The 13,686-nt window shown below is 42.7% G+C and overlaps 1 protein-coding gene across 3 annotated transcripts in view; it reads left to right on the top strand.

Annotated features, from left to right (window-relative positions):
- The window catches only part of syngap1b (synaptic Ras GTPase activating protein 1b), a 118,567-nt gene that overhangs the window by 81,014 nt on the left and 23,867 nt on the right, over positions 1–13,686 (top strand). For all 3 annotated transcript variants that reach the window (XM_062399349.1, XM_062399347.1, XM_062399348.1), the window contains exons 6-11: positions 6,951–7,104; positions 7,474–7,572; positions 10,594–10,833; positions 12,148–12,483; positions 12,587–12,731; positions 13,517–13,661. In XM_062399349.1, coding sequence (XP_062255333.1) covers positions 6,951–7,104; positions 7,474–7,572; positions 10,594–10,833; positions 12,148–12,483; positions 12,587–12,731; positions 13,517–13,661 — 1,119 coding nt within the window. The remainder of the gene's footprint in view (positions 1–6,950; positions 7,105–7,473; positions 7,573–10,593; positions 10,834–12,147; positions 12,484–12,586; positions 12,732–13,516; positions 13,662–13,686) is intronic.

Below are 13,686 nucleotides of genomic sequence, written 5' to 3'. Positions count from 1 at the left end.
CATATAATTGACTTCCATCAGTCTGTGTCTCACTCTGCATGTGAGCAGGGAGAGGAAGCTGAAGGAATTCTTAAATTGTTCCAGTGAAACAGTTCCGCTGATAATTGTAATATGTAAATACTACAATTATTACAAATATTGTGTTGACATGACTCGTATGACAATATTATGCAAATCAATCCAGCTCCTTCTAAGTCATTACTACTACAACTATGAATTATAATATTAAGTTAATAAATTAATTTGAAAATTGGTCCAATCACCCAAAATGATAACAATAATAAAAATTATAATTTGTTAATTCTTCATTTGCCAAAAGAAAAGAAGATAGATATTATTATTCTCTCTCTCTCTCTCTCTCTCTCTCACTCTCTGTCTCTCTCTCCCTCTCTCTATCTATCGTTCACTTATCTCTCTCAATCTTATAAAGTCTTGTTAGTATTTTGCACACTCATGCCTCACTCTCTCTCTCTCTCTCTCGCTCTCTCTCTCTCTCCCTCTCTCTCTCTCTCTCACTCTCTCATCCCTCTTTCTATCTTTCACTTATCTCTCTCAATCTTGAAAAGTCTTGTTATTATTTTGCACACTCTAGCCTCTCTCTCTCTCTCTCTCTCTTATCTCATCACTCTCTCTATCTATCTTTCACTTATCTCTCTCGATCTTATAAAGTCTTGTTAGTATTTTGCACACTCATGCCTCACTCTCTCTCTCTCTCACTCTCTCTCTCTCACTCTCTCTCATCCCTCTTTCTATCTTTTACTTATCTCTCTCAGTCTTGTAAAGTCTTGTTATTATTTTTGCACACTCATGCCCCTCTCTCTCCTTCAAATTAAAACGCTCAGCACCCTCGTTGCTTCGCTGTCGTGCCGATGCACAACCATCCCCGCTCTCTCCATGGCAACCAGCAGACAGCCATATGGTGGCTGTATAGACCATAATGAGTCAGTGGGAGAGTTGCATAATTACACCTCCTCTCTCTCTGTATCCGACTGTCGGGCTGACAGCTCTGACGTTCTTCAGCCACAGCAGCACCAGAGCAAAGTCTTTGAGGAATCAGAGTTTTTTGGATTTCGCCAAAACATTTTGCGTTGAGGAAGAAAAAGGAGAATCACAAGGGAGTATAACCGTCATATTGAAGACGCCAGAATAAAGTTTTAATTTAATGAAAAATCTGTCATAATATCTTGAGAAAAAGAAAAAAAATATAGGAAATAACCAGCCGGACTCTGCGCCAATACCCTGTCATAGATAATAAATAGAAGAAAGAACTGTATAATCTTTGTTTTCTGTTTCATAAGTTATGTTGTTTGGTTGCTTAACAGTTGGTTTGACACCTGCCATGAATTTGTTTTCACTTTGTTTGGTCCCCTTTGTGTAAAAACATAAAAACTTTGTTCTACTCTCGTCTGTACTTGCAGCTCCACCTTGACAAATGTCCTTCTCTTACCCAGATTTGCCCACAGGGCCACAACAGACAGGAGGGTTGATTGTAGATTTCATCTGCTTGTTTTGTTTTGCCTATAAATTGAATAAAATACTGAAATAAATTAGATTTATCTCTCGAAAGCCTATTTGACATTTTCAAATGATATTACTTTGTCCAAAACTCAAAGATATTCAGCCTTTAGAGAACAGAACCAATAACTATCGCGAATAAGAAACTGGAACAAAAGAGTCAATTGTTTTGCTTGGAAAGTTAAACGTATAAAAGCATCTGCTGATCAATATTCTAATAATACATTTATTTCACAGCGCCTTTCATGTCACTCAAGGACGCTTTACAATTTAAAACAGGAGCAAACAAATAACAAAACAATTAAAATTAAAAGTGCAAGTAAAAACAGCATGGCAACTACAGTGAGAATGCAATCCTGAAAAGGTGGGTTTTGAGAGAGGATTTGAACTGAGGGAAGGAGTCAATGTTTCGGATGTAAGGTGGAAGTGAGTTCCAGAGTTTGGGAGCAGAGCGGCTGAAAGCTCTGCTCCCCATGGTGGTAAGCCGGGCAGAGGGGACAGTTAGATGGATGGAAGAGGAGGATCTGAGGGAGCGGGTGGAGGTGGCAGTGTGAAGGAGGTCAGACAGGTAAGGAGGGGCAAGGTTGTGGATGGCTTTAAAAGTATGAAGAAGAATTTTAAAGTTGATACGGAAGTGAATTGGAAGCCAGTGGAGTTGCTGTAGGATGGGGGTGATGTTGTGGAAAGAGGGGGTGAGGGAGATGATACGGGCAGCTGAGTTCTGGACCAGTTGGAGCTTATTGAGGGATTTCTGGGGGAGACCAAAGAGGAGAGAATTACAGTAGTCGATACGGGAGGTGACAAGGCTATGTACAAGAATAGAGGTGGTATGGGGGGTGAGGGAGGGACGGAGGCGATTTATGTTACGGAGATGGAAGTAGGCGGTGTGGGTGGTGATGTTGATATGAGATTTGAAGGAGAGTGAGCCGTCGACGATGACACCCAGACTCTTTACCTGGGGGGAGGGGGAAACTATGGAGCTGTCAATTGAGAGGGAAAAACTGTCAACTTTGAGTAGAGTGGATTTAGTACCGACTAAAAGGATTTCGGTTTTATCACTGTTAAGTTTGAGGAAGTTTGAGGTGAACCAGGTATGAAGTGCAGAAAGGCAATCTGTCAAGGATGAGGGAGGAAGAATGGAGTTGGGCTTGGTGGAGAGGTAGAGCTGGGTGTCATCCGCGTAGCAATGAAAAAGAATATTGAATTTACAGAAAATAAGGCCAAGGGGAAGGAAGTAAGTAATGAAAAGGAGGGGACCCAGGACAGAGCCCTGGGGGACACCAGAGGAGACAGGGGACGGTTGGGAACGGAAGGATTTGAGTTGGATGAACTGAGTGCGGTCTGAGAGATAGGAGTGGAACCAGTCAAGGGGGATGCCAGTGATGCCAATGGAGGATAATCTGTTGAGGAGGATGGTGTGGGAGATTGTGTCGAAGGCCGCACTCAGGTCAAGGAGGATGAGGATGGATAGTAAACCGGATTCAGCTGCAATAAGGAGGTCGTTGGTGATTTTCAGAAGGGCCGTTTCAGTGCTATGGCGGGGACAGAAACCAGATTGAAACTTTTCATATAAAACTGTTTTGAGATAGATGGGAATGGAGTTGAGAAGCAACGATTTTCTCAAGTATTTTGGAGATGAAAGATAGGTTGGAGATGGGGCGGAGGTTATTAAAGTTGTTGGGATCTGAACCAGGTTTTTTGAGGATGCGGGAGACAGCAGCCGCTTTGAGGGGTGCGGGAAATGAACCAGTAGTGAGAGAGGAGTGGATGATAGCAGCAATTAGAGGGAGTAGTGAGGGGAGGCAGGATATGACCAGGGCAGTAGGTAGGGGATCTAACTGGCATGTGGATGGTTTTGATTTACAGATGAGATCAGAGATAGCAGAGGGATCAGGGAGATAGAAGGAGGAAAATGGCAGACTGTAGGGGAGAGGTTCAGAGGAGGGGGCAAGTGAGGGAGCGGGGCTCAAGTGCTGGTGAATTTTTTTAACTTTCTGACAACTCAAACTTCGGATGTGAACAAGGTCATGTTGATGGTATTACCTCGGGTGAAAGGGCACTCCGGAGAGCCAGGTGTCAGCCAGGGTGCGTTTCCACATGATTTATTCATCGGGGAAGGTTGTAGATGTCTGTTATCCCCGCTCGGTCTGAGGAGACGGACAAAGAAGAAGTCATCTTGTGAAGTCGAGGTTGTTTTCCAAGGCCTTCGCTGCATGTTCACTACTCCTGGTTTCCTCTGGACGTCTCCTGTCAGCGAGGTCTGGGAACATCTGCAGCTTTGTTCGGTATAACTGTTTTTATCTTGATTCATCCAGGGAGGATTTGCTGAGAACACTTTGTTTTCCAGCATGGATCTAAATTGATGCAGCCATAAAAGAGCAGTTCCTCAGCTCCCAAACAGGCTCTAAAAGCTGTTGTGAAATTTATGGTTACACATTGTTTTTCAATACGTGCTCATTAGAGTTCCTCTCCATTAAATACTACAGGCCACTCCATCGTATACAGCTCCTATAACTCTTCTTTAAATGTGCAGGTATCTTCACCTGTTTGTTCTACAAAGCATTATATTTTATTTATCAATTAAACTGTTTATTTTATTGATTTAGCCATTAATGGGTCAATATGAACATCAGCGTTTATGTTTTCTGATATAAAAACTTTTATTTTACAGAATTAACAATGCAGCAACAATGCTTGTATTTTATGAAAATATGTTTATTATCTTAATTCAAGCCCCAAACACTTGGTTGTATTTTAAATTTCTCTTTATTCATATGTATATTTAAGTTTAAGGGTTCAACTACTCCTCTCCTCCGCTCCCTTCACTGGTTACCAGTGGCTGCTCGCATCCGGTTCAAAACACTAGTACTTGCGTACCATGCTGTGAACGGATCCGGTCCAGTCTACATCCAGGACATGGTCAAACGTTACACCCCACCCCGTTCACTCCGCTCTGCTTCGGCCAATCAGCTCGTTGCTCCCTCACTGCGAGCTAAACAATCATAAAAAACACGACTGTTTTCCGTCCTGGCTCCTAAATGGTGGAATGAGCTCCCCATTGACATCCGGACATCAGAAAGTCTACACATCTTCCGCCGAAAACTAAAAACATACCTCTTCCGACTTTACCTTGAATGAAAAAAAAAAAACAAAAAAAAAACACTTTACTAGCACTTAAATGGCACTTACTTATAGCACTATGTAGTTTTGCTTTATTTGAAGAAATTGTATTTTCTTGATTCTTGTCGTCCTTGGTATGTACCCTCGGGTTTGAATGCACTTATTGTAAGTCGCTTTGGATAAAAGCGTCAGCTAAATGAAATGTAATGTAAAATGTAATGTAACTGTAAAATAACAAGCTTCAAATCAAAAATCTTTATTTCAATGGTTTGATAATGATGGTAATCCTTTTCAATAGTGTAAGGAGGAAGTTAGAAATTAGTCAAAAATGTTCATCCCAGTTTCTTAGAGCCTAATGTGACATCTTCTTATGTTTTGTTTGAGCAGCAGATATACACAAACGTAAAAAAGAGAATAATACAATAAACCATCACATTCGAGAATCTGGAATCTGTTGCAGATTAACTTTGTCCTCTCGTAATATAAGTCAATCCTAACCAGGGCTGTAGTTAACAATCTATATTCATTGTTAACTCATCTCTTGACAATTATTTTCCAAGTAATTGATAAGTCATTTATTATCAGTGTTTGGGTGATTCTGTGAAAAATATCGAAAAAAGTTCTGAAAGCCCAAAATAACTTGTTTTATCTTGTCCAGCCAAAAGTCTAAAAATCACAGATATTCCATTTAAAACAATTTAAAACAGAACGACACCAACTATGCTTGTGTTTGACATTTCAGCTCAATTAAATGTCTTCACAAATCCAAGTGAATGTTCTGTTGATTGACTAATTGTTGAGTCACAGCTGCTTCATTTAGTTTCAATTTATTTTCACAGCAGTAAAACACAAAACCCGTTTTCAGAGTCTCACGATCAACAAATCAGTTTGAAAGTTTCATATTGATCATGGCTGATGCTGAGGTTGTTCTCAGTTCATCAGTCTTGGCACATTAATATCATTTGTGTGACTTTCTTCTACCTCTTCTCCATCCCTCCATCCCTTCCTCCTCTCCGACCTGTTCACATCCTCCCTCCCTTCCTTCCGCTCCTCTTCCTCTAATCCGCTCTCACTTTCTTCCTCTCCAAAGGATCCGCTGTTTACATAATCGACGTGATCTCCTCCGAGAGGTCTTCTCCCTCGACCCCCCCCCCCACACACCCCTCACCTCGTGCTCCGTCAGTCTTTTCTTCTCTCCCATCCTCTCGTGACCTCCCCCACATTCTCTCTCTCCTCTCCTCTCCTCTCCTCATCTCTGTATTCCCCTCAAACTGACTCATTCCTTTGGGTCTATTTTTATCTTCCCCTCTCTCTCTCTCTCTCTCCATCTCTGTGTTTCTCCCCCCCTCCTGGTCCCCCACATGTAATCAGTGTTCTGTTGATGAACATTATGATTGAACATAGACAAAAGCAGCGCGAGCGCATGAGGAGAAGCTGAGAGTTGGACGTAGCACGGAGGATAAGCAGGATTCTTTTTCTATTGTCTGTCCTCTCCATCCCCTGTTTCCTGCTCTGAGGGGCTTCGTCACACCTGGGCGGCCCTGCTCGCTCTCCGGTTAGACCGACTGTGTTCTCGTGTGTGCGTCTCAGTGACTCTGCTGAGCTGCTCTGTCGTTGTTCGTACTCGGTGCATGCACATGTGTGTGTGGGAGTCAAGTGTGTGTGAGCATGATGGATGGATTTAGTGGAAGCCCTCTTCACTTCTGTACTGTGAGTCCACGGCAGGATTAATGTCGCTGTTTGTTTTTGTAAAATGATGTTTGTTGAGTTTCAAATTATTTTGCCCTGAGGGGGAATAATGCTTTTATTGGTAAGGACAAAAAAAAAAGATATATCTGTTTTATATGTGCTGCATTTTGTCTCCAGTTGTCCTAATTTAATAATACTATATCATTTTAATGTTGTGTATTTGCTGACACAACACAAATCATTCACATATCAAACTGAGCCTTTCAGAATAAGAGCACAGAATCAGAGAATCTTTGTCAGCAGTTTTCCTCTTACTCTCTCTTTGCCTCTTTGGGATATGAAGGTTTTTGGCTGTGACTCATTATGAAGTGCATCATATGTGCATATAGATATAAATAATTCTGTATTTATGTTCCAGTATTTGTATTATTTGCTGAAAGACACATTTTGTGGTACTGGTAAAGAGTCTTTTTTTGGAACTGGATATTTATGACTTTTATTGGTGATGTGACAATGTTGAAATCAAATTCCCATAATCTGATCATCTTGTCCACTGTGCCCTCTTCAGTGAAGAGCTCCTCGCGTTGTCCTCCCCTTTATCTAACCACCACTCTGTCTCCTCCCAGGACCCGTTTGATGCAGAGCTTCAAAGAGTCCCACTCCCATGAGTCCCTGCTGTCTCCCAGCAGTGCCGCCGAGGCGCTGGACCTCACCCTGGACGAGGACGCCATCATCAAACCTGTCCACTCCAGCATCCTGGGACAAGAGTACTGTTTTGAGGTGAGAGCTGAGCTGCAGTGTTGAGCGACGGCGCCACACACTCGCACTCAGAGTGAAGTGTACAGAGAAGCAAATAGCAACACAACTGTTGATCCATCCTGACAAGTGACAGTGATGTGAAATGAAATATAGCCTCTTTTTTTATATATATTTATTTTAAAAATAGAAGAAACCAGGACACTGGGAAATGAGCCCCTGTCCCTTTCTAATGTGCTGCAGGAGTCTCTCAGCTTTTCAATCACATGTTCCATTAGTGGAGCCTGACAGAGGTTGAGAGTGAATGCAAGACATTGTTTTGGCGCCCCAGTTGCAGTCTCCATAGTTACTAATGGCTGTGGTTGTTGAATTTGCTATTGGCTATAACCTCAGGTGACTACGGCGTCGGGAACCAAGTGCTTTGCGTGTCGCTCAGCTGCAGAGAGAGACAAATGGATCGAGAACCTGCAGAGAGCTGTCAAGCCCAACAAGGTGAGGGGAGAGAAAGGGATGCGGTAGAGGAAGAAAAGAGGAAAGGATCCCTCTGTCTGTGTGTCTCTCTCTCTCCTCCCCATCTGCCGTTGTTGTCTGTTTTCAATACGAGCGCACCGCTTCATTCCTCTGTGTGCACTCCATCCTCGTGTCTGTGTGTGTCTGTGTGGAACGATGTAGCCGCCTCTCCAAGCAACACAACAAAAAACGCTAAAGCTGCAGGAGGTAGAGTCGCATGGAGGGAGGATCGGAATTGTTTTTTGAAAACACTTTGACATCTTTAAATCAGGTGATGAGACGTCAGTAAAGTGCCACACAGCAGGTTTGTGTTCACCGGCCCAGCAGTGTGTGAGAGACGTGATGCTAAAGAAAACTGAAGGGACTCGAGCTAGAAGATGGATCATTGTGAGTCCAGGTCTGTTCCATCTGGAGCTCAGGCAGGAATCAAAGCTGTGGAAAGATTCGTTCTTAAGTGGAAGATACAAGTGAATTAAACCTTACAGACAAAGTTCTTCATCTATTAGGAGTCACACACACACAAATATAATCACAGTCAAATAATTAATACAAATTTAAATAGTGACAGGAATGTAAAAATCAATGAATCAACAATTAAAACTAACATTACTCTAAAATTTCAATTAAAAGATATAAAGAAAGAAAGATATTTTAAGTTCAAAGAGAACGTTATTGAAAATTATTATTCAACACATCAACAGAATAAGTTTGTCTTACCTGTTTTATTTTGGAGGCTTTTAATTAGATCTTTTTCCAAGTTTCTGTCCAAAATCAATGTTCATGTTGCTGTAATCCTATCATAGGCGATAAAGTCGTCCTGTATAATATCTTCAGGAGTTTTACACGTTGGCAACCGGACTTGATTGTGTTTCCTGAAGACGTTTCACCTCTTTCAAAAGGCTTCTTCAGCTCTGAAGACTGAGAATCTTCACACATACGCTACAACACACTTTGGAATGAATTTTAAACGCCGAGATGGAAACAAAACACAACTCCCACTTGCTCACATCTGAACTGAACTGGGAAAGATGGCCGAGATTAGAGAATCCTGCAGGAAAGACTCAGATCCAGCTCCTTCACGAGCTGATGCCTTCGAAAAACAAAGACTGAGCAGATGCATGAAGAACTTTCATCACATGAGATGAAGAAGCCTTTTGGGATGAGAAGTGAAACGTCTCCAAGAAACACAAGCAGGTCCGGTTGTTGAAATACACTAGTGCATCTCCTGAAGAGACCATGACCACTGAGAAACTTCACAGTTCTCTTTTATTCAGTTGTAACTTCATTATAACTTTCCGTCTTAGTTTTATCTTTACAGTCACTGTTTCCTAATCATTTCTGGTCCTCTGATATATCAACTTCTATATATCGGGTGAAGCAGTTTTAAAACCATTGGTTATATCATCAAACCTCGACAAGGTGCACATTCTTCTCATCTGTGATGACCATGTCTCATATTGTTAATTAGGTCAGATGAGATCCTCATTCACTCATGGAGCTGTTTAAGAAAAACACAATGTAATATTTTCAGGGCAGCTTTTAAGATGCTGTGGTTTTATATCCATCCTCACAGCCGGAGAAATACAAAGCTCAGCTCTTCATATCAGCTCGGAGTAAAAACCACTATCCTAATTATCACCAGTGCCCTGAAATAACTATACCTCTGATTCGGTGCTATATCCATAAAATCGACTTGATTTCATAGTTCTGTCAAACTGTCCCACACCTCCCCTCTCGGTTATTAAAGAAAAGAAGGGAACAGGCAGCTTTGATGGCAACCGGGGACTGAAACGTTATTAAGCCAGACTGAGATGAAACCTCACCCGGGCTGAGTGGCTTGTCCAGATGCTCCGGCTGCAGGGGTCCTGGCTGAGTCATGGAGCTCCAAGGACTCCGTGTGGGGGCTCTCCTCCCGCCCTGAAGCAACGTGCTCCAGGCAACTCGCACCAGATGCATCGACAGAGATAAGACTCGCTGCAGAGAAGAGGAGTCCTTACGAGGCTTTTGAAAACCCGCTTTGAGCTTTGATTGTTTGGTTTTTCAAAAGCCGAGCAGCCGCTCCCCGCCCCGCTGAAGCGTTCTGTTGATTTTTTTGATAGTGAAATCGAGACAGGACAGAAACTAGTGAGGATGTAACGTGAGATCATAGGAGAGGCCTCAAGCCCACGCTGATCTTTCTGTGCTCTACGTGCACGTAGCAGACTGAGCCACCAGATGCCCGGCACATTACAACTTTGGGGGTTTGTAATTAATTTGTTTTTTTGTTTGGTGCCGGTTATCAGTGAGCGTGCAAATGGAGAACTTAAGCGCCGCGGTTCTCGCTGATGCTCACGTTCCGAGTCGTCTAAATTAGGACTCAAATAGTCTGAAGCAAACAGGGGGCAATCAGCAGTGGCTTTTCCAGCCCAGTTGAAATGAGTCAGCCCCCCCCCCCCGTCCGCTGAAACATCACAGCAATCACCACGGCACGCTCTCCTCCCGTGGGGGATGTCAAATATAGCTTGGTCTTTGTGATCCTGATTAGGAAGTGTAGCTGTCTACACAAACATTACCACCATTGTGTGCCCCCCCCCCCCCCCCCTTGTCTTTGTAGCACATGTGCATTGTGTCGTTTGTGTGTTTCTATGTTAAAGTTGATTACATTTTTTTCAACCCAGTTTGGCCAAGCTGCTGCTCCGATCCCTCATGTCTTCTCTTTTTTGTCGTGCTGTCTTCTGTCTTTTCATTCAAGTCCTGGGTTGATAGCACTTCATCAAACAACGCCTTCAAATCCACAGAAGATCAACCACTGTGTCCTCAGCCATTTCTTTCCTGTCATTTATTCTGTTCTCCTGCAGGCTGCCCTGCTGTCGCCTCACACACCCCCACACACACACACACACACTGTCTCTGCTTCCATTTCATCTTTCTTTCTTTCATTCATATCTTCTCTCTGTTCACCATGTAATGAGTCTGTAATGAGACGCACTTGACCTCATTTGACCCGATCCCATCTCCATGCAGGACAACAGCCGGAGGGTGGACAATGTGCTCAAACTGTGGATCATCGAGGCCCGCGAGCTTCCAGCCAAGAAGCGCTACTACTGCGAGCTCTGTCTGGACGACATGCTGTACGCACGCACCACCAGCAAGCCCCGCACCGACACTGTGTTCTGGGGCGAGCACTTCGAATTCAACAACCTGCCAGCCATCCGCAACCTGCGCCTTCATCTATACAAGGAGACGGACAAAAAGAGACGCAAGGTGATAAAGAGATCTGAGGTAACTCAGAGGCAGTGTCGTGGTATTTGGTTTGTTTGTGGGAATGAAATGATTCACTCAAATGCTCCAGACATGGAAACACACTGATGAACCGATGCTCTATTATCACCTGAGTCTGTGAAGCTCTATGAAGCCTGAGAGTTTGAATTCATTGTTTATCTGTCCAGCCACGATGTCAGGCAGCTGTTTACACAGATAACGCTGTAAGAACCTCCTCAACCCAATCTGCTCGGCTGGTGACCAACTGGTGACTAACTGGAGAAGCATTGAGCAGCTTTAGAACCAGATGTTTCCCTCAGGAGTTGGTTGAGACCAAAAGCTGAGCGTGCAGAGAGTGAATGCTACGCTTGGCCCACAAGTGTCTGCTGTAGAGTAGAATAAGTTTCTGCCATGACTACTGTATTTCCTCAAATAAAAGTATGGCTATATACACTAAACTAAATGCCAGGACTCTACAGTATGAAGCTGTGCATCTTCTGGCCCTGCAGTTACAATAAAAACCTTGTTAAATCAAATGAATTGAGTTAGTCAACAGAAACGCGAGATTGCTTTTACTTTAAATGTACAGGAAGCGTTACAAATATTTATATCTGTGACGTATTCGACAGGAATTGAAACTGTAGTGAAAGATCTTTTTATTTGTCTATCTTCCCGTGAACCTCAGGCGTTGGACAGGAAATGCGTGTCACAAATATCAAACGTTGCTGGTTTGAATCCCAGATGTGATTTTATGTTGAATACAATGACTCAAAACACGTAACATGATCCCAACACTGCATTTTGTAGTTTGAAGTCAAAGCCGTTTATCAACCCTGGAACGAACGCTCTGCTCCTCCAACATAGTCACAACAGAAATGAGCAGTTTGGCTCAGTTTCAGAGCATCAGTCCAACAACAGCATCAGGAAGAGGAAATATCCTGTGAGTGGCAGTAACACTAAAAACCAAACACCTATGATTATCCATGTAAAAAGAGAAGCCAGAAATAATCGCAATAATTGATGAAACAATCACTGAGTCGCGCAAAAGATCAACAAGCCAATAAACTTCCTGCTGATAATAAGCATTTTGGAGCTTTTGAGTTATTTGGCAGTGAAAAATCCTGTTTTTTGTCCCTTAATGTTTAAAATAAAACATTTTCTAATCAAAAGCAACAAATAGGATAATTTATTTTCAATTTGTACATTTCTAGCTTCGAACATCTACACTCCAGGGATCCCGTGTTTGTCTGTCTTAAATCACCACATACGTTTTTAATACAGTAGTCAAATCTAATATCTGTGTTTTTCTCGTTGAAGGAAAAAAGCACATACTTAGGACTGGTAAGCATCCCCATCTCAAGCATCACGGGCCGTCAGTTTGTGGAGCAGTGGTACCCGGTCATCCAGCCCAGCGTCCTCACCAAGGGAGCTGGTGCCGGGGGAGGGAAGATCATCAACGCATCCCTACGCCTCAAGTCCCGCTTCCAGACCATGAACATCCTGCCCATGGAGCTGTACAAGGAGTTTGCAGAGTACGTCACCAATAACTACCGCACACTGTGTGCCGTGCTGGAGCCCGTGCTGAGTGTGAAGAGCAAAGAGGAAGTGGCCTGCGCCCTCGTGCACATCCTGCAGAGCACAGGGAAGGCGAAGGTACAGGGAACACTGAATCCTCCCTGTTTTTTTTTTCTGAGGTTTATGCTGATATGATCTCGAGCAAAGCTTCTTTAAAATCACAGTTGTCCCTCCTCCGCAGGATTTCCTTTCAGACATGGCGATGTGCGAGGTGGACAGATTCATCGACCGAGAACACCTTATCTTCAGAGAGAACACTCTGGCCACCAAAGCCATAGAAGAGTACCTCAAACTGATTGGACATAAGTACCTCAAGGATGCTATAGGTGAGTCAGAGCAGTTTGACCGCTGCACGACATTCACACCTATTTAAAATAAAGAGGTTAAAGTTTCAGAACGAAAAACATTCATTAAAAAGTCCAATAAAATCCTCCCTAAGAATCTTGCTACTCACTTTTTTATTATTTTCCAGCTCATTCAGTCAGACGTGTATTTTTTATTCTGTATACCCACTCAGCACAGGAAGCTTCAGCCCCCACAGGTGTAGGGAAAGAAAACACTATGGATAAAAGAAAATGTCAAATTCTATTCTACTTTAAGTTGTTTAGCTGCATAAATAGGAAACAAAAAGCAAATATAGACTCTTTTTTTTAATACTGTCAGCACCAGGGGAGGGATTGTGCAACAAATACAGTTTCTCCGTTACTTGCCAAGGAAATTGTTAAAGATGAGCTTCATCCAACATCTGCAAAAGTGTTAAGGAATCCAGATAATTTTAAAAGTTTCCTGCTGAATATTGGAGATAAACACTATTTTTAATAACTTCTGAGTCTTTTTTACCGATCTACATTTCAGCATTTCTCAATAATAATCAGTTACATAGAGTGAATAAGGAAAAATTCTCCTTATTCCAAGTTAATGAACCATCAAACAAATTTGAAACTGTACAGTTGCAGGAGAGTTTGACCTCCACGTTTTGTGGCTTTTATTTTCTAATGTATCATAATGTTTTTCTTAACGGTTTGTTGTTGCAGTTGTTTTTTTTCTTAATTAACAACACTGAACCGATAGTTTTCTGCTGATTATGTCACTGATGAAATGTCATTTGAAGGGGAGTTCATAAGGGCCTTGTACGAGTCAGAGGAAAACTGCGAAGTGGATCCCATGAGAACCCCCCCCTCTGTGCTCCCGGACCACCAAGCCAATCTTCGAATGTGCTGTGAACTGGCGCTCTGCAAGATTGTCAACTCCCATTGGTGCGTAGAAATAAATAAATAATAC

This window comes from Platichthys flesus, chromosome 11 (assembly GCF_949316205.1).
Source record: "Platichthys flesus chromosome 11, fPlaFle2.1, whole genome shotgun sequence".
In the NCBI taxonomy this organism is placed as follows: Eukaryota; Metazoa; Chordata; class Actinopteri; order Pleuronectiformes; family Pleuronectidae; genus Platichthys; species Platichthys flesus.
Note: the sequence above shows the minus strand (reverse complement) of the source record. Positions and strands in the feature narration are given on the sequence as shown.